This window comes from Aspergillus luchuensis, chromosome 5 (assembly GCF_016861625.1).
Source record: "Aspergillus luchuensis IFO 4308 DNA, chromosome 5, nearly complete sequence".
Lineage (NCBI taxonomy): Eukaryota > Fungi > Ascomycota > Eurotiomycetes > Eurotiales > Aspergillaceae > Aspergillus > Aspergillus luchuensis.
This window is the reverse complement of record NC_054853.1, coordinates 203565-228254: the sequence shown is the minus strand read 5'-3', so window position 1 is coordinate 228254 and position 24690 is coordinate 203565. Positions and strand designations below refer to the sequence as shown.

General features: G+C 43.9%; 8 protein-coding genes across 8 annotated transcripts; 2 read left to right on the top strand and 6 right to left on the bottom strand.

The window, feature by feature from the left end:
* Positions 1-91: 91 nt before the first annotated feature.
* AKAW2_50074S (uncharacterized protein) lies at positions 92-684 on the bottom strand (the record flags this gene model as incomplete). The annotated part of the gene is made up of 4 exons (XM_041689851.1): positions 92-252; positions 313-465; positions 524-595; positions 654-684. The coding sequence occupies 4 exons, from the start codon at positions 682-684 to the stop codon at positions 92-94; spliced, it is 417 nt and encodes a 138-aa protein (XP_041543495.1).
* A 1923-nt stretch (positions 685-2607) lies between these two features.
* Positions 2608-3328, bottom strand: AKAW2_50073S (uncharacterized protein; the record flags this gene model as incomplete). Its single annotated transcript, XM_041689850.1, has 3 exons — positions 2608-2655; positions 2703-2821; positions 2905-3328. 3 exons carry the CDS (start codon positions 3326-3328, stop codon positions 2608-2610), a joined length of 591 nt encoding a protein of 196 aa, XP_041543494.1.
* Positions 3329-9730: 6402 nt separating this feature from the next.
* Positions 9731-10839, bottom strand: AKAW2_50072S (zinc-dependent alcohol dehydrogenase family protein; the record flags this gene model as incomplete). Its single annotated transcript, XM_041689849.1, has 2 exons — positions 9731-10263; positions 10317-10839. 2 exons carry the CDS (start codon positions 10837-10839, stop codon positions 9731-9733), a joined length of 1056 nt encoding a protein of 351 aa, XP_041543493.1.
* Positions 10840-12484: 1645 nt separating this feature from the next.
* On the bottom strand, positions 12485-13916 carry AKAW2_50071S (FAD-binding oxidoreductase; the record flags this gene model as incomplete). The annotated part of the gene is made up of 2 exons (XM_041689848.1): positions 12485-13432; positions 13488-13916. 2 exons carry the CDS (start codon positions 13914-13916, stop codon positions 12485-12487), a joined length of 1377 nt encoding a protein of 458 aa, XP_041543492.1.
* Positions 13917-14862: 946 nt separating this feature from the next.
* AKAW2_50070S (uncharacterized protein) lies at positions 14863-15975 on the bottom strand (the record flags this gene model as incomplete). The annotated part of the gene is made up of 1 exon (XM_041689847.1): positions 14863-15975. The coding sequence occupies one exon, from the start codon at positions 15973-15975 to the stop codon at positions 14863-14865; it is 1113 nt and encodes a 370-aa protein (XP_041543491.1).
* A 715-nt stretch (positions 15976-16690) lies between these two features.
* AKAW2_50069A (uncharacterized protein) lies at positions 16691-17812 on the top strand (the record flags this gene model as incomplete). Its single annotated transcript, XM_041689846.1, has 3 exons — positions 16691-17097; positions 17172-17409; positions 17519-17812. 3 exons carry the CDS (start codon positions 16691-16693, stop codon positions 17810-17812), a joined length of 939 nt encoding a protein of 312 aa, XP_041543490.1.
* Positions 17813-18406: 594 nt separating this feature from the next.
* AKAW2_50068A (uncharacterized protein) lies at positions 18407-20140 on the top strand (the record flags this gene model as incomplete). Its single annotated transcript, XM_041689844.1, has 4 exons — positions 18407-18428; positions 18513-18851; positions 18921-19326; positions 19429-20140. 4 exons carry the CDS (start codon positions 18407-18409, stop codon positions 20138-20140), a joined length of 1479 nt encoding a protein of 492 aa, XP_041543489.1.
* A 670-nt stretch (positions 20141-20810) lies between these two features.
* Positions 20811-24196, bottom strand: AKAW2_50067S (uncharacterized protein; the record flags this gene model as incomplete). The annotated part of the gene is made up of 4 exons (XM_041689843.1): positions 20811-21114; positions 21168-21550; positions 21611-24085; positions 24188-24196. 4 exons carry the CDS (start codon positions 24194-24196, stop codon positions 20811-20813), a joined length of 3171 nt encoding a protein of 1056 aa, XP_041543488.1.
* Between the last annotated feature and the right edge of the window lie 494 nt (positions 24197-24690).

Here is a 24690-nt window from a genome sequence, read left to right as displayed (position 1 = left end):
AATAATACATAGACGAAGACAAAAATCACCGCACTATCCTAGCAATGTCCCATATCCAGATAGGTCCCACAGTAGGCTAGTTGTAGCGTATTTAGCTAGGGAAAGAGTACTCGGGAATGTTAATGGTGGTAACAGTCCATGTCTTGCCGCTATCGCTGGTAGACATGTTGCCAGAGACGCCGCAACCCTTGGCGAGGGCGTTGATGTAGTTGGGGTCAGCAACATCGAGGATGATCGTGGCGTTAGTCCAAGCTCAAGAGTGATTTTATCAGCACGGCGAAGATGCTTCGGTAATGTCATTGTGCAACTTACAGTGATCACCGACAGTGTCGCAGTTGTCCTCGGCATACTCGACAGCGCTTCCCCAGCCCAAGGCCTTGCCATCGCTGGTGGAGAGGGTGGAGGCGGTCTTGCCGTTGATCAGAACGGTCTGGGTGTAGCTGCCGGTCGAGCCATCGAACTTGTCTGTAGATCGCGATATTTAGCTGAGAGGCAGGGAAGATGGCTTGTAGATGTCACTTACAGTGCATGGTGACCTTGTCGCCCTTAGTGCCGTCTGCCTGGCCATCACCGTAGATGGGCTCCTGGGTAGTGGCTGTGCAAAGGACCGGGTAAGAATTTAGTTCGTTTGTTGAGATTCTGTGGTCACTAACCGCTAGTCTCCATGAGAGTGTAAGCGTACATGGTCTAGTTGCTTCTGCTGCCAGTTGTCGGCAATGGACTGGATCAGGTCACCGTTGGAGGTGCCCATGCCAACCCACAGGGAGGTGATGGCATCGGAAAAACCACCGCTGGGGCCGTTGCGGAGGATGAGAGTCGAGATAGCTTCACGGATGAAGAGGTCGTCGGAGACAGGACCAGTGCTGAAGGCAGGACCCATGGCAGCGTTCACGCCGGTGGCGGAGATAGCAGCAAGAGCTGCGAGAACCTGGGCGCGGGTGTACATTTTGACGGGGCTGTGTGTGGTAGATGCGTGGGAATGCGGGAGTTGGAGTGGTGTTGTTCTTCTGGTAGACGGACCGAGAGGACGAGCTACCTTTATATATGTTTTACACAATAAGGTAGCAACTTTCGAACTTCCTGCCCTGTAGCTCTATCTTTCCTCAGTAACCTTTAGCGTTGATCGTCTGATTTTTCGGGGGAATATCCACCAGTGGGGTTCGGTTTCCGGGAATATTGCCCTAGTTGAGGGGGTTTTGGCTCTTGCGGTCTTCATTGCACGAATGGAATGTGCAGACTCAAGTACGGCGCTCCCCTCGTATCCAGAAGCCAAGCAAGAAGTCAATCTACATGGATCCCTCTGACAAGGCTACTGCCGCAGACTCCTACCTCGACTTCCCGTCCTGACCCACTTGCACTCTGATTCAAAGATAGGGGCAGCTCCTCCGGGGGACTCACATCGCAAGTCACGGCTATCATCCTGGAGAGGGAAGCCCAGGAGTTATACGGACGCAGGGGAGAAAAGACGATGATATCAAGAGGTAGCAAGGGAAGAAGTTGACATGGCAATGAGTGATTGAAGCTGAGGTTACGCCAGAAATCGGCTAAAGCCACCTCCCGAAGAATATCAGTATCGCGTCGTTCGTTTGAAGTTTATAGAGCGTAAAGAACGCTTCTTCCTTGTAGTGGCAGAGTCCGTGTAATCCAAAATATGAAGGGAAGGTTGCTCTCCAGTTGTTATAGTAGCCTGTTTGAATTCAACGATCGCTCCTACATCGGAGATTGTAGCGTGAACATCTTATCCTCTTCACCTGACATGGTTTTGGACTCTCGGGATTGCTTGATTCCTTCGATCTAGTATGTGAGCTGGAAGTACGCTCCAAACGTTGGGAGACCCGAGTTGGCAAGCGCTTCAATTCTCTATAATAAGCTGCCTGGAGGCTTTCCTTCTTTCTGCCAGGAAACTTGGCGCTTATTTGGTTCCACGTGTATCCCTCATCTCTCAACCGTACGAGATACCGTTTTCTCTCAGAGGTAAGTGGGCCTCTAGCTGCAGACACACCCGTCTTCCTGGTGATTCTGGCAGAATTTGCCGGCTTAGATGTTGTACCAACCGCCCCGAGGCTCATTGTTATAGTCTGAAACAGCTGGCCATCTAGCACTCGAAATGTAGAAGTCCCAGCAGAAATGGGAATGCGTTGTGCTTCTCTGATATCGATGGACAGTATATTCCCATCTAAGCGCCACGGCCCTCGGCTCAGTGGGGCATGGCAACATGTCTGGTCAACAACATGCCCTTTGATAATTGAAATTTCAGGTTGCGGTGTTCGTGGTGAAGTGGTTGATATCTCGACGTGTGAAAATTCCACATATTTCTTCTCCGACTCGATCGAAGTTGGGGATTTAGACATGGATATTGGGCGATCACCTTCCCTGGCGGTATCATTCGCAGAGTCTATACTCTTCGTCTTGTGTGAGAAATGCGACTCTGCATTAGGACTGAGTTTGGACGACCCTTGGTCACTCCTCCCGCCAAAAGCACGTTCCGCATATGTTTCAGGCCTCGGGAGTGATTGTGCATCAGCCGATGTAGTATAGTCCTCATGAGTGTCATCCGATGGATCAAGAACGTCTTCATTATCGTCAGCGGCAGTGCAATGATCTTTATCAGATACTTCGGACGTAGACCTGACCGGCGTTACCGGTCGATGCGGGCTGGGATCTGAATATGCGTCCTCGATACCTTGTCCCTCATCATTTACAAATGTTGCATCGGTTGAGCCAGCACTTTCATGTAAGGGGAATAGTTCTGACTCGTGCAGGTCACTTATCGGAGAATTGGAGTCAGGAGCAGTGATGTCGTGGATATAGAGATGATCCGCTAATACAATGGTCAGAATTGAAATTTGGCAGGAAACAGATAAAGTCACAAGAGTAATACTAGCTTAATGGTACACAACTTACCCTCGAGTATAGATTGATCTTGATGTGGGCTATTTCTGCAATGTAGTGTTGCATCAATGGAGCCCCAATCTTCCAGCGACGATCGTTTGACGGTGTTTGGAGGCGCGAACTCCGCTAGGGTGAATGGTAATCCAGGCTGAAAGTCATTGTTCTTGATTATACATTCTGATGTGTGTTGTGCATGCACCTGGGTCGAAGAAAGGGAGAAGCACTGCCTTTCGGGGGTTGGGGGGGCTTCTCGAGACTGCTGGCACAATGACACGTGATAAATGTCTCTATCCACAGATGCTGGAGCCAATGCTGGTTCATCTGGGGAGTTTCGCGCTGAAATGTTTCGTTCGATGGTTGACTGATTCGAGATAGAAGTAGCACCGCCCTTCCCCCACACCTGAGGAACTGCATCGTCATGACCCTTGTCAGCCATTGATGTCCCAACAAGCTCGCGGCCTGTTTGTGGCTCAGGAAATGGGTCATGCAACGAAGTGCAGTCCTTATCAGATGTCGCGCTGCATCTATCATTGGTTGACTGCGCCTGAGAGCAATGAGCTGGATGACCGGTCAGCGCTGCGCACCGAATCTCTACGCAAACTAACATACCGTTATCTCTACAACATAGATCGAAGTTGTCCCTGTCGGTAAGGTTGTGGGGTCTCGTAACAGGTCTGGCCGATCCTTCCATGGACGGCTGAGATGGAATTGTATGAAGGTTGGAAGAAGACTTGGTACATCGCGGGCTGAATCGCTCTCTTCTGGAGTACCTGTTAGGGTTCGAGTTGGGTCTATAGAACAGAAAGGCGCTCATAATCTCTTGAAGTAGACGGCAAATATAAATCGAATCATAGACATCGATAGAAAAGCCAAGGACATTCACACTCTTTATATGTTTCAAATACTTCCTGGACCGATTCCGACATTGCTGATTCGGATCTGCCGAAAAGGCCAGTTCGCACCACTTCCACTTCAAACTTCAGCCTGGCCATGGTAGCGACGCCTGATTCGGCGTTCTGAATTTCCCTAACGAAGTTCACTAAATCTTGTTGCGGATGCTGGAATCCACAATTGGTTAACGCTCCGTTACAGGAGTATTTAGAATTGCCCGACGGAAATATGCACTCTGAAGCTGGAGTAACCGAGACCCTTATGAATGGGAGGCAAAATCGCCATAAACGGCTGCTGCCGGAAGCCCGTATATGGAAGTCGGATCCATTGACCGTCGGGAGGCCAGAATATCACTCAGTGGCTTAAATCGCCTTGTTAGGGGAAAAGAGCCTAATCCGGCGATGGAACCATCGCCGCATGAGGCTTGTGCCAAAAGTGGTAAAAGCAGATCCTCTACTGTTGGATATGGCCAGACAGAGGTCCCACATTTCGGCAGTTCGATGCCTGCATACGGCAAAAATCACATCAGGACGTGAAGTTCAACCCAGCGTTAACTGTGTCACGACGAGAAAACAAAATCAGAGCGGGTTGTAATGCTGCGGAATGTCCGACATCCGCGTGCACTCGACGGTCTTCTGGGATGAGGTGGCGAACCGGCCCCTGTCTCAGCCGGACACCAGCGAATGCAAGCCAATCAGATTCCAAGCCACAGACGGCATCGAACACGCATCTCGCCCAGGGGGGAGATGTGGTCGGTAATTGGATCTGCAATGCGGATAAGACTGGAACGGCGGAAATAACGAAAGTGGTGCAGTCTCGGATTAACTGTGAGGCCAAACTCATCGAAGCACGCTGAAAGACGGCAGAAATGCTTGTGGTAATGGAGCACATAATATGGCATGTGGTATACAATAGGTATTCTGAACCAGTAGTCAAACCCAAGGACATCATCATATAAGTGTAGGCATATCATACCAACAAGGGTGCGCAGGCACGGACAAATGCCGATGGGCTCAAGCAAGGAGGCGAATCCTCCGGTCGGAGGCTCCGGTCTGCGGAAATCACGCAGCAACCCGGCTGAGGATGGCTGAGGAGGATGGCTGAGGACGCCTCAGCGAGGGTTGTGATGGTGGTAAGATTGAGGGAGAAAAACATAACGTGACGGTTACGCCAGTGGGCAGCCCGGGGCTCATATAGCGGCAAGAGGTTTGGCGGTGAGGGGCGGCACTTCCGGGTTGGGCGACGCCGTTTCCGGAAGCGGCGGCCCCTAAAGGTGAATTACTTTAAATTATATTTATATAAATTATATTATTTATTTTAATAATTAATATATATTTAATTTATTTGCAAGTATTTATCTGAAGTAATATTTAGTAAATAAATTATAAATATAATTTATATATTATTTATTTTTAATTCCTGGAGGCATGTGTATGAGATCCTAGTATAAGAAATTAAATAATATTTAGCTTATTTATATTAGTCTGCAAGATATTTATTTATTTATATTTACTATATAGTAGGTCTTATAAAAATTAAATTTATCTATTTTAAATAAGATATTTAAATAAATATTTATAAATAATTTTTTAATATTTTTAATAATTTCTTTATCAGGATAGCCTATTTATTAATACTATAAAAAAGCAAATCCTTTTAATTAAATTAAGTTTATACTGTTTGTATAATTTAATATAAATTTATATAATTTATTATTATAATTTTGATTAATTTAATGACTTTAGTCAATTTAATAATTTTAATTATATAAATAATTATTTTTATGATTTTCTTCATGATTTTAATTATTTAAATTATCAATTTTTGTATCAATTTTTGAATAAAATATTTGGTAATTTTACTTATTTTATTATATTTATTTTTATTTAATTAATAAAATATTATTTTATTTATTGATTTTATATATTTAGCAGTTTTTATATATTTCAAGTATATTTTTATATAAATTCAGATAAATATTATCTTTCTTAGCCCTGCCAGCAGAGATTATATTTAAATAAAAGTAAGACACGTAAGCTATATTTTTTAATTTAAATTTAATTAATTTATTTCTAATATAAAGAATAAATCTGATATAAACAGTTTTAAACCTATAGATTTTTGTATCTGTATTATTAATTAAAACAGTAATTTCATTATTTATAGATATATAATCAGTAAATTATTATAGATTATTATAAATATATATATCAGACCCTGTATCAAAGATCCAGATATTTTTTATATTTATTTTATTTATTTAATTTATAAAAATTTATAGAATTATAAAACTAAACAAATTATCAGAACTTTTATTAGAATTATTATTTTTATTAAATTTTTGCTTTGCTTTTTTAAATATATATTAAAATTTATTATTTTCATATATTTTTTTGAATTTTTCAATGATTTCTGGGTCTGGTTTTTAATATTTAGATTATTTTACTTTATTTATATAGGAATATTTACTAAAAAAGTAGATTTTATTATTTAATTCTGATTTATAAGGATATTTTAGTTTATTTACCAATTTTAAATAATTTATTAAATTCATTGAATTTATTAAGTAATCTGAATTAAATTAATTTTTAAGAATTATATTCACTATTTTTAATTAAAATTTTAATTTTATTTAATAGTTTCAGTAGAATTCTCTGATTCTATAAGTTATTTTATAAAAATCAGGAACTTGCTTAGAACTTTTATTTAATTTAATAATTTTTTTAAATTATATTATTGAAAATATTAGTAAAAATATTAAATTTAACTTTAAAAAATTATATTATATATATAATAATTATTAAATCTCTGATATTTGTATCTATTTATATTCTATATATAAATTTTTTTATATAAAAATATGGATCTCTAAGCTAGAGTAAAATAAGATTTATAATAAATAATATTTTTTAATTAATTTATATTTTCTTACTTCCATAGTAGGAGCCAGTTTATTTTATAAGATTTATAAAATTTTATATATATTATTTATATTTAAAACTAACTGTTTATAAAAGTAAAATAATAAATTATATATAATTAATAATATAGCTGATAAGCTAGTAGAAATTATATAATATTCTTTAAAAGATATTTTATAATCTTATATATAATTACAATAAATTTCATATTCTTCTATTAATAAATCAAGTAATATTTATACTATTTACTTGATTTACTGTATTTTTAATCTGTTTAATTATTTTAGTATATTTAACTAGTTTAGTTAATTAGGATTAATATATTTCTATACTTACTTTAATTTAATAAGAATTTTTATATTTTTGATCTATACCAGCTAATTATATAAGGTAATTAATTGATTAATAAACTTATTTAATTCTATTATTTTAATTAGTAATTAATATAAATTAGTTAAACTTATCAGAAATATTAAATATAATTAAATGGGTTTCTTTATAAAGATATACCAGATTTATAACTATTAGAAGATTAGGATAGCACTAAACTTAAAAAGAAAAATAATCTAATACTACTAGATCTAAAAAAAATATTAACTCTTCTAAAGTAAAAGAAGTAGATCTAGTAATATAAAATATAATTATATAATTCTTATATAATTAAATCAGGTGATACTAGTCCTAAATAAGAAACTAAATATTAGAATAATAAAGATAAATATAATTAATAAACTAGTTAAAGGGAAGCAAACTATCTTTTTAAATAAGAAATAAGTAGATTCCAAGATAGAAAATAAATAGAAAATAGCTTAATTTATTTAAGAAAAGTTAATTAAAAATAAAGAGGCCCTATTTATATTTAATTTACTAATAATCTAGATTATAAGTGAATTATTAATATTTAATTATTAAATAAAGAAAGTAAGATCAAAAGCAGGATATATAATAGTAAATAATTAGAATAATAATCATGATATCAAGAAATATGAGAATTCATATATAAAAGAATCTGGTCTATATTTTTCCTTCTAAGCTGGAAACTCTATATAATTTATATAGGAAATGCAGCCAATCTGGATTTTTCTGGATTTATTGACATTTGATAATTCAATAAGAATTGAATTAGTAATAAGATAGGTTTACCAGCCGACAAATAATATTTTAAAATAAATATTAAATTAGATAAGCACTTGCTCAGGATCTAAAAAAATAAAATTTATTATTTTAAATCTACTAATAATATTTAATTTTATTAGAAATTACTAGTATACTTTAGAATAAATCTTTAAAAAATTAAGTTTATTAATAAAATCACAGCTGTATTATACTTACTTTTGAACTATATTTTTATATATATATTTAAATATACTAAAACAACCAATATCCAGAGGTTGAAGTAGATAAGATAAATATATTAATATATAAATAAAAATAATATTATTCTCTGTATATAATTAATTAAATTTAAATATTAAATAATTATTATAATTATTAAGTACTAGAAGACTGTATTTATTTATTAATTTATCTTTAATCTACAGAATAAAATATTTTTAAAGCTATTATAAATTAATTATATTAATTATTTAATTATTATCACTAATTTTAATTTTCCAGATAGGAGGAATAAATCAAACTTTATACTAAATTTTAAAATATATTTTACTTTTAAAGATCAGAGTTAAGATTAGAATTATTCTAATAAATTAAATATACTTAATTATAATAATCTATTTTTAATTTTTTAATTAAATTAGATACAGCCGGCTCTCTCTCTAGGAACTAGTTATTATTTTAAATATAATAATAATTCCTATAGTAAATCCCATTTCATTAAAATTATAAATATTATCTGATAAGATCTTATATTTTTATATAATCTCTTAAACTTAATTAAACCAGTTTTTTATAATCTCAGAATCCTTTATCTGAGCTTTTTAATAATTATATTATCTGGTATAATAGGTTCAGAGAATCTTATAATATTTAATAAAACTATAGGTCTAATTAATATCTATTTCTTCAGGAATTATATAATCTTGTTTAAATAAAATTAAATTAATTATATTTCTGATTTTAAGCGGCTGGGAGCTTATATTTTATTTATTTAAAAATAAGATTTATTTAACAAGTAAATCTTCTTTATTTTTTTGTTATTTTTTTAGACTATATTTCTAGTAAAATTATATCCAGATAATCAAGCGCGGAGGATAATTTAAGTAATATTATAAATATATATTATCTTATAAATACTGGTGATTTGATTTTTCTATATAGCCTGAATAGCTAGAAGAATCCTGTCTTTCTGTTCTACTTATATTTTTAATAAAATAGACATTTTTAATAACATCTGTAGTGGTTGAATGGCATTAGGTAAGAATTCAAGGTGGTATTTTCAATGGGGTAGGCCGCCCAACTGTTGATTACATTACCGCCCACTTACGACTTATCTGTTGTATTGAACTGTGGCTGTAACCTTCGCTGAGTGCTTTTGAAGGTACAGCAGAGATAACAGATGTAGGACTATATAACTTTAGTCATTCAGGCAAACATGATAGTAAATCTAGATTGATCAAAGACCAATACAAATGATGAAGATGATTGAAAAGCATGAAAAGACTAGTACATCATCCCAGTCTCAGATGTGGCTGATAGTTCAGTATTTATCCAGATACCAGATGCCCCTGAGGCCAATGAGATTAAGCCGCAGAAATGCCACATAACATGATCACTTACTGTTCATTGAGCACTAGAGCGCGTAAGAACACGGGTTATAGGCAGTCAGAAGTCTGATGCCCTTCTAAAGGCTTTAACAGCAGTTCATTTGTCCTAAGCTAAAGGATTAGAGTAATTCCAAAGTTTGAGTTTCTCTAATCAAACGGCTATCCAATTCAATTTAATTCATATTCTTATACCCGATTGAGCCGTCTAGGTCGTGTTGGGGTCTCCGGTGGACACAGGCCTGGAGGGCAGAGGCACCCCCCCCCGGCGGCCGACAAGCGGCGGGCCCGCCAACAATTGAACAGCTACTCTCCGACCTGGATACAAATCTTTCCAATATGACTGCCAGAGGCAACATAATCGTACGCATCAATAACCTCTTTCTGTGTGAAGCCGAAAACCTTCTCAACTGGCATGCGAAGTGCTTTCTGAGCCACAAATTCGGTGACTTCCTGCAGAAGCTGAGTCGATCCACCTTGAATTCCGCGAACCACAGCCCCTTTTTCCAAAGCCAGAGAAGCCACATCAGGCATTTGCTCTTGTGACGCTCGGGCTAAGAAGCCGATGATGGCAACTTGCCCACCCATTTTGATACAATTGAGACTCTCAGCAATGGTTCCAGAGCCTCCATTTTCAAGGACGTAATCCACGCCTTTTCCATCCGTGGAGGCCAGTACCTCCTTGGACCATTCAGGATGTGTTTTATAGTTAATGGTTATATCCGCACCGTATTTTCTTTTCGCAATCTCGAGCTTCTCATCGCTTGAAGAAGTGCTGATTGTCTTAGCTCCTGCTGCCTTGGCAAGGATTAATCCTGTAATAGAAACTCCTCCAGTTCCTGTGATTTGGTCAACACGGGTTGCGTGTGATTAACATCTGACAGACACCTACCTTGGCAAAGTACAACCTGACCGGGGCGTAAGGGAATACATCCGTAAAGGGCATTCCAGACGGTCACGCCAGTTACCACTAGGGTAGACCACTCGTTAAAGGTGTGCGGGGAGTCTTTCGGAACTTTCACCGCCGATACTGCAGGGACAAGTAGATACTCCCTCAGGACACCGTCAACAGGACCACCTTGCCCGCCCATCCAGCTCATTTGCTGTCCAAAGACGTTTGAGAAGTCCAGTGTCGCAATGATATGGTCGCCAACAGAGATGCTGCGGACCCCCTCGCCAACTTCAACCACGACTCCGGCCGCATCAGAGCATGGAACGACATTATCTTTGACCGGGAATGGATACTTCGATGTTGAGATCGCGATGTCTCGATAATTTAAAGAGACACCCTTCACCTTCATAAGTACTTCGTACTTAGATGGCTTTGGAATATCCTCCCTGTGCGCCTTCAAATTACGATAGGAGGCTCGTTCTTTGTCAAGACGAAAGACGGTCTGTTGTTGAGATGCCGGCATATTGATGAGGAGATAAAGCAGAGTACTATGCCTCAGGATCCGGGTAATTAGTAGAAATTGCTTCCTATTGGAGTGACATGAGAAGGATCATATATATTTGCTGCATGGTATACCTCAGATGAGCCGGCGCAGATATGACGTCAACAGGACTACATGATTAGAAATGAGCGCCAGAAGCAGATTCAAAACTTCAGAAGTTTCCGAACGTATCAATCAGGAGTCCTCCCAGCGATCCACTAGTCGGACTCGGGATAACTTTGACATTGAAAAGTATCCGTAGTTAGTTATATGAAGGATTATTACTAATAGTCGGGACCTGTAACTAGCGAGCTCTAAAGGCAAGCGGCCCGATAGCTCTTCTAGGAAGGAAAAAAAACTTACATCGGGTGGATTACTTCTTTAGGAAATGGTTTGTCTCCCTCCCGTGCCAATCTTATTCTCAGTCTACTTCAGTGTACGGTTTGGTACAAATTTTGACAGAAATATTGAGGGATGACCTTGTCTACCTTATTTCTTTCTATTTCTACTCCCCTTCATTATCTTTGCCTACGCGTCTATAACCACCTCCTACCTACCAGCAACCATATCTTTAGATCTAGATAGATCATACACACAATAAATATCATTACGTCCCGTTGTCTTGAACGTCTACCGATGGTATACGCAGCGGGTGCGGACATTGGAGGGTTTAGATTTCCCCGTGATGCCCAAGGCACAGAGCCAGGTAACTTCATTACAAACACTGGCACTCAGACAGGAAGTAATGGTCACGCAGAGTTTACTTTGGCGTTGTTATATGACAGTACGAATGTTACTAAAGGGGGTGCGTTGGCGGCAGGCCTCCTGATTCGGGCACTGTTACCAACAAACTAGTCAAGGATACGGCATAAGCTTTCCAAAAGGTTCTTCTATGATCTTGATGCCATATTAGACTAGTTAACTTCCATCCAAAGAGTGCAATTGTCTTTAAATTTTCGCAGGTCTCTTACAGGACGACAGCCTGAATGATAAGACTGAATTCAATTAAGGCTGTCTATAATCCTTTAATAAGTATATTTGGAGCTTGGCTTATGCTAGTACAGCGCCTAGTAAAGACTTGAAGGGGGATGTTAACTTAGCTGGGAGTAACCAGTTAAAGGATATAAATTATAGAGTAATTCTGAATTAATAGTTATTTAAATAAAGATTAACAGCAATATTAGTCTATTAGTGTTGTTTTGCCGCCTTGTAGTGGTCCGCGCTTAATCTATTCTACAACGGAGACTGGGCACCGTAGAAAATAGAAAAGCATATTGGAGTCAACTGTTTAGCTGTTTAAGTATCACACTGTTGGTTAATACCAACAGGACTTCTAGTAGTCCTAATGGGTCATCTGTGAGCTGTCAAATAGGTGGCATCGGATAATCCGCCAAGCCAGGGCTACATGTCTCCGCAGCCCGATCTGTTGTAGCATAGTTGCTTTAAAGAAATTATCTCACAGTGAGTGGTCTATTGCTAATATAGTATATCTACATCTAGCAATCTCCAAGCTATGTACAACATGGCTGATTCCTCAAGCACCAATCTGAGACTAATTGTTCCAGACTAACGAAAACCCCGAAAATATTTATCCGGCAAGCAAACAGCCACGTAACACAATCATCAATCACAACTTCGACTCCTTTGCATTGTCCAGCCCTCTCGTTCCCGACTGATCGCCCTTGTCCAAATACCCACATATACGCCCCTGAGGATCCCATTTGCGACGGATGTCCATCAACCGTCGAGCATTATCATCGGCCCAGTACCTTGTCTTTCGCACCTGAAAGTCCGCATCTCCCAGATAAGACCCGACTCCATGTCGCTGGACTCTCTTCATCACATCAGCCACCCACGTTTGACATCTCGCATCGTCCTTCTCCTCCTCCCACACAGTGTAGAGTGCAAAGTAATGATCGGACTGCATGCTCAATGCCATATCGGGTAGTTTCCGACGGCTGCAAGGATACATGGCGTACCAGAGGGCAAACGCTTTCTTGTGGGGCAGTGTTGTAAACGCCTCCTCCAGCACGGCTGGAACATCGGCATCATTTCGAATGTACGCGTTCTCGGCGCAGTACCGGTGTCGCTCCGGGTTAGCGTTAGCTTGGTTAGTATATTGATTCTCCAAGCTATCCACCTGGCAGAACCACTCCTGGATGGCCCCCGTTGGCCGAGTGATCTGCGCTGGGCGTAGAGCCTTCTCGGCCTCTTCAGGGGTTGACTTCATGGCGACAAATAGCACAAAGAAGCAATGCTCGTCAATCCCCTCTGGGTACGCGGCCACGGCGGCGATTTCAGTGTCCTCGTCAAAGCTAGGAGTGATGGAGAGCAGCCAGTCAAAGACTTGTCGGTACTGTCGAATGGGATAGACATAGCCAGACGAGCGAAAACCATCCTTAGGATACGGAATTAGTTCCAGGTGATACTGCGTCACCACACCCGGAAAGCCTGGGCCCGCTCCCCTGGCTGCCCAGTAGAGATCGCGGTTTTGGGTGGCGTTGCAGTGAAGCAGCTCGCCTGTCGCAGTCACTACATCCACGGCCTGGACTCGTTCGCAGGCCCAGCCCCAATTCTGTCGGGCACTTGTTAGCCAGTCGAGATACAATGGTTGGAGCGGATTAACTGACCCGACAATTCCATCCCATTCCGCCTTGTAGCAGAAAGCCACCCAGGCCTACGTCGGGACAGTGTCCGCCTGGAAACATCAAACCATAATCCTTGATCAGAATTCCATTGAGCTCCTTCCCTGTCATACTGGGAGTGGCTATTGCAATGCGGTTCTCCGCATCCACTTCCAAATGCTTGTAGTTCCCCAGATCAATGAGGATGGATTCATCGCGGACACTCCATGCTGCCCATGAATGTCCTCCCGATCGTATAGCTACGCGACAGTTCTTTTCGGCGGCTAGCTTCACTGCAGCGATGATATCCTTTGTGCTGGTAGCTTTGACAACTGCCAAGGGAAAGCGTTGGGGACGACGGTGATTGAATACGCGACCTACACGAGCCTCTTCGTAGACGGCTGGTTCAGCCGAATTCCGCCAGACAATGTGCATGGTGTGCTGAAAGTGGGTAGATGAGGTTAAGGGGGTGAGATTGTGATTGACCCAGGCACAGTGAGCGAGCGGCAAGCATTTAAGGTTATAGCGTGACAGGGATGGTATACGCGCTGTGACTCCCTCAAACTTCTCGGAACCCGCAGCGGGCCACATCTTACCCCGCACATCGTGGATCTGAACCGAGTTACATTTTCGGCTGAGTGGAGGTCATTTGCAGCTTAATTGGAAATGGTCGTTTAATGAATGAATGAAGGGCCTGTTTGCTAATGCCCTGTGACGGCTCCGCTTCCGAAGCATGACCTGCTCCATAGATATTCTTCATTAGCGTTGACGGTTCGGAACAGACTTATGATATTCGGGTTCCATTTTACTTTCGGTATCAATGTAGGGTAGTTGTTTATACTCTGGTGCCAGCAATCTCCGGTTTTACTCATCCCGTTGCGATGGTATTCTGAGGCAGGTTTCATAAGAAAGCATTGTGCTTACTCGTAACGGTGAAATAAGCTTTATATCTGTCGGGCAACTGATAGGAAAAGATATAGGTACGCGGCAATTAATATGTAAGCGGCCGGTAGTAGAGGTACTGTGGAATAATACATCTCAGCTGGTTCAATATGACAGCCGCTTCGAAAAGTAGCCACATATTTGAAACCAACAGATGCCAGGGCAACCAAGCAGTGCAGAATGAATGTCTCCGATCTAGTTTCAGATAAGGGGCAGACCCTTACTGAACTGTAAAGTTACTGTCAACAATATGGCAGCAAAATCCGCAATCTCGGTGGGGCTTCCAATGTCCCAGGGCCCAAATTGGTTCATAGTCAGGAATGATTCGCATTCTGACTGACGTCCTGGATTAGTCAAATAATCGACGTAGTCCGCTGTATACTCGGCGATTATAATATATAGCTCGTGGCGATTCATTGACCAAAGTAAACGACGAAACCTAGTATGGTGTCAGAATCTTAGCTGCTGGTTTTATAGTCTCTCCCGCCTCGTGAAAGAGAATTCCGAATGGATGAATGGGTGCTGGAGTGTCTAACCTTTGTTCTGATAGGTCATCAGCCTGGATCAAATCTTGTTCGGCATGGATCCACGCCGCCATTTGGGCGGTCTCTTGCATCATGACCCGCGGTGACTCGTCTCGCAACACCGGCTTGACCTCAACAATGGCCATCGTCTTTCCATTGTTCGATAGGTAGAGGTGGCCATCTGTACGTGCCTCGTACAGCTTGATACCATTCTCATCGCAAAATTTGTACCCCTTCCTTTCTGAGGTCCAATGGGCCTCGACGCCTTCGATGGACAAAGTAATTAGGCTTGCGAGACCGAGGAGATATGCATTTACCATGGTCTCATCGGAAGCTCGTGGGAAATCTTTGCGCTCCTCGTAACTTGGGTCCAGATTTGAGTCATCACTGTCTGTCTCCGGGTCCATATCGATGCGTGAAGTCCCAGATGACTCCTGTTTTTGGCTCTGACTGCTTGATGGTCGCCCACGTTCTTCTTTCGCTTGTTCTTCTTCCTCACCGCCGAGCGTCTTCAAGCACTCCATTAGATGTATTGGATAAGGGTGTGGGGGGTTTTGCTGGGAGAAGGGCTCGCTGCCCAACTGTGCTTTTCGCTCTCTCAATCGCTCGGACCAGGGAGTAACATTGATGTTCTCCTCGGTATCCGTCGCGCTCGGCGCCCAGCGAATGAGTTGCCCATAGTACCATATTAGCTCGAACCTACCCAGGTCACGTTCAATGGGATGAATTTTGTCCGGGGGAACTTCCAGTGACACCGCCTCAAGAAAGCTTTTCCAACCCTTGAGCTTTCCCAGAGTCTCTCGGGCTGCCTCCACACCTTGTATGCCCCATTTCTGTGGGTCAAACTCTGTATCATGTGCAAATGTCCATAATGCCCTAAGGGAGATGTACTGTGCATCATTGATTTTCGAAGCTGAATTGTATTCTTCTAGATCATAGATACTTACCCCCTTTACTCCGTACTCCTGAGCGCAGTCATTCCAATCAGCTCTGTCGGCGATTGTTATAGGCAATGGAAGAAGGGACATCTCGATATCGTAGAAGATCCAAAAAATCGTGTACCTTCCCGGCTGCAGATAAATCTCCCAAAAAGAGATTGCTCGTTCCACGAAGAGTAATGTACACTTTAAGGTATCAAAGATGGACTCCAGGTTGGAAGTCCGAGTCCATGGCCATGATGGCGAGGTTTTATATAGCTACTGATGGTCATGAGTGAATAGAAAACATCAACGATGCATTGAAGCAGACAAGTCAGTGACTGTATGGCTGTGATGTGAATTATCTTGTCCTGGGAATCGTTGTCGGTGAAGGGACCATCATATTGCACGGGGAGACAGCCTCTATACACTGTCATTGGGCGAAGGTGAATGCACACATCGGCTTGAGGGAGTGATAGTGTGCGCTATATTTGATATTTACTGGACAACAGGAATTTCCTTTACAACTGTTTCGGTTCTTTATGCGAATTCACTTTCACTATTTATCTCTAGAGCAGCTACCACTATAATTACCCGCGACTGCTCCTCTGCACGACCTCGCCGGGCACCAACTTCTCCTTGGTTACTTTACGCTGCGATCTTGACACTTTTGTGAACTATATCAAGTTTCTAAGCTAGGAGTGGCACATACACGTTTTTAAATACCAACTTCGTGCGCCAATCTTGATCACTTTACTTTACGCCTCCGACAATCTTCAGCTCTTACACGTGAAATCAGCCCTCGTTCGTTCCTTACGACCAAAACATGGGAGTGAAGCGATCCATCGAGGCATTCATCGAGAACAGTCGTGAAGATGCTGAACTACGAGTAGCCCAGACCAATGTTGTATCCCGCCACCTGAGCCACATCTTCACAACCACAAAGGCGCTGAAGTACTCGGCGCTGACAGAACATGATTTGGACACCTTAAGGATCAAATTGTCCGAGCAAGATCTGGAAGGAGAATGCTCTGCCGGCCATCAGACATTTTACCAGCCCCTACCAAAATCAGAGTTACCGGAAATTGACTGGGAAAAGGTGCACTTTTCAAAATGGCATGAGGGGCGCAAAAGTGAGCCCCGCCGGGTGCACTATACGCTTCGTAGTGTTTCTGGCAGAATCTATGCTGCATGGTTTCATGATCGCAAGCACCAAACCTGGGTACATAGGCAGTAAGTACAAACCCTTCTTTGTTGTGACGATGGAAATTGTCTTTGCTCACACTAATTGCTCGCCTGCTGGTTAGATGCTACCGCGCAAAGCCCCGTATTGCTAGTGGCGAGCATACACCAGATGTGCCGTATTCATGGCAAATTGTTGAAGAAATGGAAGCGGATACGTTGGACATCCCCCACTGCAGTTTCCAGATGTACAACTACGCTGATCCCGAAGAAGCCCTGCGCCGGAGTGAAGTCTTGGCTATTGTCGGATTCATGCGATGGCGGTTGAATCGATTTGATTATATCAAGCATCGCACATTTCCGGTGAGTTTCGAGTGATTGAATGTGTTCCAAGTCAGATTCACACATTTCCAGCAGCCCCGAACGATTTAATACTACAAATTCCTGCTCTAATGCAATGCTTGTATCACAGGTCCTGGTCGTCTCCATCTTCCGCTCCCAGGCTCGAATCTTGCAAGCATATCACGACGGAGAGTATCTTCACATTTCGAAAAGCAAATTCTTTGATTTCACCGAGAGCCGTCGTGAGAATTATGAACTATTCGCGCGGTGGATCTATAGTATTCCCTGCGGGGACACTCAAACCCCTCTGGCAATCAAGGGCGAGGAGTTGCCTCAGCGGAGCTACGATCAGATCAACAAGGGATTTTGTCATCTTGTACGACAGGCAGAGGCCTACCATAAACGCAAGAAGCTGAAGGGATAGTTCTCACGTGGGGATGCAAGGGATTATCGGGCTCTATAAGTGCTAGTCTGACGTTGGTGAAGGGGCCGGTAATCGTGTATCTATGAGGGTGGCGATATGTGCAATAGTACAAGGAGATAGGGAATTGACCATTGCTTGCTGTTCACTATATATATTAAAGTTGTAGATTCTTGAACGAGACTAATTATTTTTCCCGATTCAATTCATTGCCAAGCTGCATGCTTGTCAGGCTAAACCCGAAGCAGGCAATAATCTCAGGCCCACATATAGCATTTCACCCAATCAAATGGTAGCAGTGTCAACAGGTGACAGCGGGGACAATCCGAACCAACCAGGAAAGGAAAGTACTAAGGGCAGCCCGCAGCAAGTCCAGCTCTGTTCCCCCCCGAGAAGTCCGTCTCTTATATTTCCTGACCCTCCCGAGTCCCCCCGGATTGCTTGCCCTTTTCAGCCAACAATCTGAATACTCGTTCGTCCCATTCGTTTAGCCTCGTCCACGCACCTGTCCTTGGACCATCCTCGTGAGATCTATCCCACCAGTCTGGGACGTGCGCCGGACGCCCTCTGTCCCTAGACTGGGGCTCGATCGCCGCCATGTCCCCCTCCAAGCAGTCTGGTATGTGCGCCGTCTCCAATATCAAGTTTTTCTTGCTTTTGTTGTAGCCCACTGAATGCCTCTCTTACCTCTTTCGTACAATAGTTGCCATGGCGGACATGCCATTCATCGTCTCTACCGGCACCAAGAAGGTCGATCCTCGTACCCGCAAACTCATTCGCAGCCATGTCATGATTGGCAAGAACCGTGGCAAATCCCGCTATCGCCAAGCAGGGGCCGATCCATCGACTCCGGCGGACGCGTGCACAGACGACACTTCGGCTCCTCCTGCCGATGGGGTGGATTTACCATTATTGCCATCTACACAAGTATCAGCCACCCGCGTGGCGTCAGATCTTCCCCACAGAGTTGGTAACGACATGTCGTTCGTCCAGCTGGCTGATGACACCACCAGCCCTGCGGCCCTAGCCACTATCCTTCGCTGTAGGTGCCGCGTCCCCGATTCCACCTGCTGGTGATTCAATCGGGCCCACTAAATGTAAACCTTCATAGTCACTGAAAGGGCAAAGATAGAGTTCTACCCGCTTGCCGTATGCATAGTGTTCAACGCCTCTAGTCGATCATGGGTTCTCGACATGCTGTCACTGGACGCAGCCTACCTCAACGCCATGGTCATCACCACCCAATCATACTTTGGTATCTACAAGGGGCCGGAAGCGGCCCAGTCCCCTCATCTGGGGAAAGCTATCCGCCTGCTACGGAATCGGCTCGGAGGAGAGCAGGTCCGCGTGTCCAATGCAACCGTAATGGTCGTCATTATCTTGATTCTGCACGCGCATATCGTGTGTGACTACGCTGCCGTACTACACCACACCCAGGGTTTACGCAAGATGGTCCGGCTGCGCGGGGGACTAGGAGCATTTACATCCAATAACAAACTAGTCATTGACCTTATCCGGTGGGTCTTCCCTCCATTTCATCTCTCTATTGTCCTTGCCAATTGTTATATTCCCCTTTCGTATTAGACTATCTCGATGGTTGCAACCTAACCTGTGATCAGATGCGATGTGGGACTAGCGATCCACAGTGGAGAAAAACCCGCCTTTTTCGAAAATCGCGATCTCGACATCTTTGTCCCATCCGACCTTTGCTTCACGCCGCGATCTCGCCCCGTTCCGTCGTTCGTCCGGGAGCTTGACCCCGGTCTCGCGCGGATGTGGCACATTATGCAGGGATTCTGTACCCAGGTCAACTTGACCACCAAGACGAATGACATGATTCCAGAGACGGATTTCATGAAAACAATGGCCTCCGTCATGTACCCTTTGTTACACATGAGTTTTGAGCCCGGGTCCCTCGATGAGGCGATCCGCCTAGCTTTACTCAGCTATGGATTTGACATCTTCCTCCAGTTCCGCAGCGACCCGACCCCGTACGTCCACCTGACTGCCTCGTACCAGTGCTGCTTAAATGGCTTAGCCAAGCGAAACGATGTCTCTCCTCAACTCTGGATTTGGTTGTTAACTGTCGGTGGTCTTGTGGTGTTTTTACCCGCCGTCAGGCGGAATTTCCGGCACTGGCTGCTGTATTACCTAGGAAGCTGTCGTGTCCGCTCGTGGGAGGAGATGCGGGCCATCCTCTCCTCATTCATTTGGATAGGACTCGTGCATGATCAAGGAGGCAAGGAAATTTTTGACAAGTTGTTTGCCAACCTAGAGCCTGGGGCGGAGACATTTGTTGATCAGACGTCTTCGAAATTAATCACGTGTTAGCGTTGTTATAATTCATGTTGCTAGCATTTGTTCATGGTTGGGAAGATAGTTGAAGAATGACTATATATTGGCAAATACAGCCACTAGTACAGTATTTTGGACTCGTCTTGACACGCAGCACTAGTTCTGTAATGATTTGGTCAAGGGAATTGGTAGTGCTGATCATGTGATATTCAGCCCGTTTACAGTGACGTCACGTCAAGCTGGCGAATAATAAATCAAAACACGCGACTTTTTTTTTTTTTTTTTTTTTTTTGTTGCGGTTATTTTTGTACAATTCGACAACTGTAGTAGTAAGATATATATAATTAGAAGAGCTAAACACATTGTTGAGGGAAAGCTTGGTCAGTAGTCTTACTTCAAATATATATACATATATGTACATCATGACCAAATGTCATCCGCTTGCTACTACATATGGAGATTGGAGACGGTCATGAGGTCCAGGTGACACATGAACTAACATCAGTACTTTCCCCACCATAGGTCCGTCAGCATCAAAGTCCTAAAGGAGAAAGACCATTAAGCGAGTCAGGAAAATTCTGCATAGATTGACCTCAAAGAAGTGAGGAATAACCTATCCCTCCCGATCCTACCCAGTACTAACAACAAACAGAAACAAAACTCCAATATATACAAGATCCGCCATAATCAAGAACAAACAATTCTCTTACTCAATCTTCACCCTCAATAACCGCCACAAGGGACCCATAATAAATCCCATGCCCGCAAACAATCGCTCGACGAGGCTATCCGGGATGAAACGCACTATTACCCCGACAAGAAGAGATAAGACACCCAAAACAACAGAGTAGGCCCATTGCACGCCGCTGAGGCGAGTGATGGAGAATGCGCGCCCGCCCACGAACATGATGATCGTTTGTCCGCCGATCATGATAACGTTGACACCGACGAAGAGCCAGTTACGGTGGATGCCTTCGAAGACGTTGATGTTGTTGCCGAGTGCGCGGGTGCTAAGAATAGTTAGCACTGCGTCAACTAGCGCATGTGGAGGAATGGATCTTACTTGTATAGATTGAATATTTGCATCCAAACGTATGTGTTGAATACGGCTGTTTGTAGCTGGGAGTGTTCGTGAGTGGTGGTGTATGAGAATATGCTGTTGCCGGCAAAGTGGAGCACTAATGTCACAGCGAGCTGGTATATCGACTGCCCGATTATCATCTTCCACATTGGCACTGTTATCAAGGGAGTTGTTCTCTTGTCGGGCGTTCGGTCCAACACTCTTGGGGACGGCGGATCGGTGGCGAGCGCGAGTGCTGCCAGTGTGTCTTGGATTAGATTTACCCACATCAGTTGCACTGCTGTCAGCACTGATGTTTCGCTGGAGCTGGCCACGGATGTTACGAAGGCCAGCCCGACAGAGGTAAAGGTGATAGTAATTTGGAACTGAACCAGGCGGTCAGCTGGCGCACCGAGAATCATAGTATCTTCAATCGGACGACTTACCTGCAAGAACTTTTGAACCGCATCGCTGACTGCCCTACCCCACATGATCGCCTTCACAATCGAGCTAAAGTTGTCATCCATTAACACAATCGCGGAAGCCTCGCGAGCAATCTCTGTCCCCGAGATGCCCATGGAAAATCCAACGTCAGCTGCTTTGAGTGCAGGAGCGTCATTGGTTCCATCTCCAGTAACAGCAACTGTTGCCCCGATTTGTTTCAGCCGTCGCACAAGCGTACGTTTATCCTCTGGTTGAGACCGCGCCAGAACTTTAAGACGGGGTGCAATCTCTAGTTGCTCCTCCTCTGTCAGGCGCCTGAATTCCTCTCCTTCCATAACAATGTCTTCGTTGTTGGTAACAATCGCGCATTCCTCGGCGATAGATTGCGCTGTTAACAGATTATCTCCAGTGACCATACGTACCGTCACTCCCGCCCGACGGCAAGCCTCCACGGCGTCATGAGCCCCCTCCCGCAAAGGATCACGGATACCGGCAATTCCAATCAAAGTCAGGTTGTTCAGTATATCTTCGAGATCGAGTGTGTCGGACTGAATCTCTCCAGCTCGGTTCGGGGGCCACACCTCGAAATCTCGGTAGCATAACGCGATTGCCCTTAGCGACCACTTTGAGTAGGCTTCTACCTTCTGGCGTATAGCTTCCTTGGTACTTGCAGTCAATGCGGTAACGGAATCGCCTTTTGTCGGTTCCTCCAGCGTCCTGCCACAGAACCCCATCAATACCTCGGGCGCTCCTTTTATATACGCCCTATACAGCTTATACCCATTAACATCATCCAAGCATACCACAGTGATCATGCACTTGCGCGTAGCATCAAAGGGTATAAGTTCCACAACCTCATAACCAGATCGTGTCAGTTCCAATGGGCCCAAGCCCATGTTGTCTCGGGCGAAATACAGCAAAGCAGCTTCGGTCTTGGATCCAACAAAGGTGACATTTCCATCCGCTATCGACTCGAACGCCGTGGTGTTGTAAGCAACCGCATTAACAATTAATGATTTCACATAATTGTGCAGGCGAGGTTTCAAGACAGCAGTAGTCGGAATATCACGCGAAGGAGCGTCCGTCTGTGGTTCCAGGTCCGAGAACTCTTCCGTGCCAATGATACCTGCGACCACGGTCATCTTATTTTGGGTCAGGGTCCCAGTCTTGTCCGAGCAAATGTCGGTAGCATTGCCCATGATCTCACAGGCGCGCAACTGTCGCACTAAATTGTTGTCCTTCAGCATCCTCGTAGTTGCAAAGGCAAGAGAAAGCGTCACGGTTAATGGAAGTCCTTCAGGCACAGCAATGACAACTACTGTCAGAGCAATGATGAAAACTTCCAAGAAGTCTTGGCCTTTTTCGGTCGCGGACGATGTCGAATGGCGCAGACCAACCAAGAACTTGATGAACAGGATGACGAACAACACCAGACCGGCAATGCCGCCAAATTTGGCGATGTATTTCGCTAATACATTGAGTCGCGACTGCAGTGGTGTGAAGCCAGGGTCTTCTTCGAGACTCAGGAGGATCTTGCCATAACTCGAATGATTGCCGGTTGCTATTACCAGGAACGAGCCCAGGCCTTCTGCGACCTTGGACCCCGAGATCACGAACGGGTCAAGGTATTTAGTATCACGGCAATCCGCGATCGCATCTGCGACCTCATCACCGGACTGCTTCAGCAGCAAGTCTGACTCACCGGTCGCAGCTGATTCATCGCATCGAATGTGGTGGCCGCGAATCAGGATCCCATCGGCCGGTATGACATCTCCTGGCTCCATGTGTACGACATCCCCGACCACCAGATCGTTGATAGGTACCTCCTGCGGCCGACCGGAGCGGATCACCCTTACAAGGCGATCTTGTTTCTTCTTGTTTAACTTTTGGAATTGTAGCTCTTTCTGAAAATCATTGCCTGCGCCGACCAGGACGATAACGATGATGGCAACGATGATGGCTACCCCTTCTACCCATTCGACTGGCGGGTTTGAGCTCGAATGCTTGGTTCCGAATGTTTGATATAGGCCTAGGGCCAGCGAAATGATTGCCGCTCCTGTCAGGAGGAAGAGGACGTGGTCATTGTATGCCGCCCATATCAACTGCAGGACCGTGGGTGACTTGGGGACGGGGAGGCGGTTGTTGCCAAAGACAGCGCGTCGGTCTGCGAATTGCTCGGTGCCATGGTGATGGTGGAGGTGAAGATGGCGATGATGGGGTTGGTGGGAAGGTTTGTCGACGGACGAGGCTGTGGCGGATGGTTCATGGTTCCTGACGCTCGACTCGTCCACGCTTAATCCGGTATTTCGATCGGTTCGCAGACCCCTTTCTAATCCGCGGAGGCCACCAAAGGTGTAGAAGGTATCCAAGCTTCGTGATTCGATGAGCCCGCTCAACTGCTCAGCCGAGAACTCGAATGCGCTGGGCTCGCCCCGAACCAGTGGTCCATGGGCGATGACAGGCTTCTCGCTCAGGCTCTGCGATCATGTTAGTCACCGATTGGTTCTACAGTTATAGCTGGCTAGGGGCTGGGGTGGGTCACTGGTGGACATGGGATTTGTGATCATGGATTTACCTGCCTCCTTCATGACTGTGACAGGGAGTTCATGCTACCGTGGGTATTTGGCGTTTGAATTAGACCAAGCAGATGGTCGTTACTGTCATTGCGGACGGGTCCGACCGGCGGGAAATGAAAGATATTACACGATAGAGGCAAGTGCTAGATTCAAGGTAGTCAGGAATGTGGAGTTAAAATCGCCTTCTCTGGGCCAAGTGAGGATGAATGAGATGAAATCAGGGGAGACCAAGGAGTTAGGAGACGGAGAGAGTGAGATCCCTCCAACTAAACTAATGCTGCTTGATTTTCTTGTTTGGGGCGGAGCAAAGACACTCCCAAATCCCTCGTATTGGTCGGTACTGATGATACGGGCCAAAAGGCAGCCGCGTAACCCCCGCCGGTAATCTTCGGCCTCCCCGCTTGGCTGACCTGTAATTTTTGCCTAATTTACTCGGCAGCATCTTTTGCCCGTCGGATTTCCGTCCTTAAGGCATTAAAAGTATCCAACGTGTCGAACAGAATGAT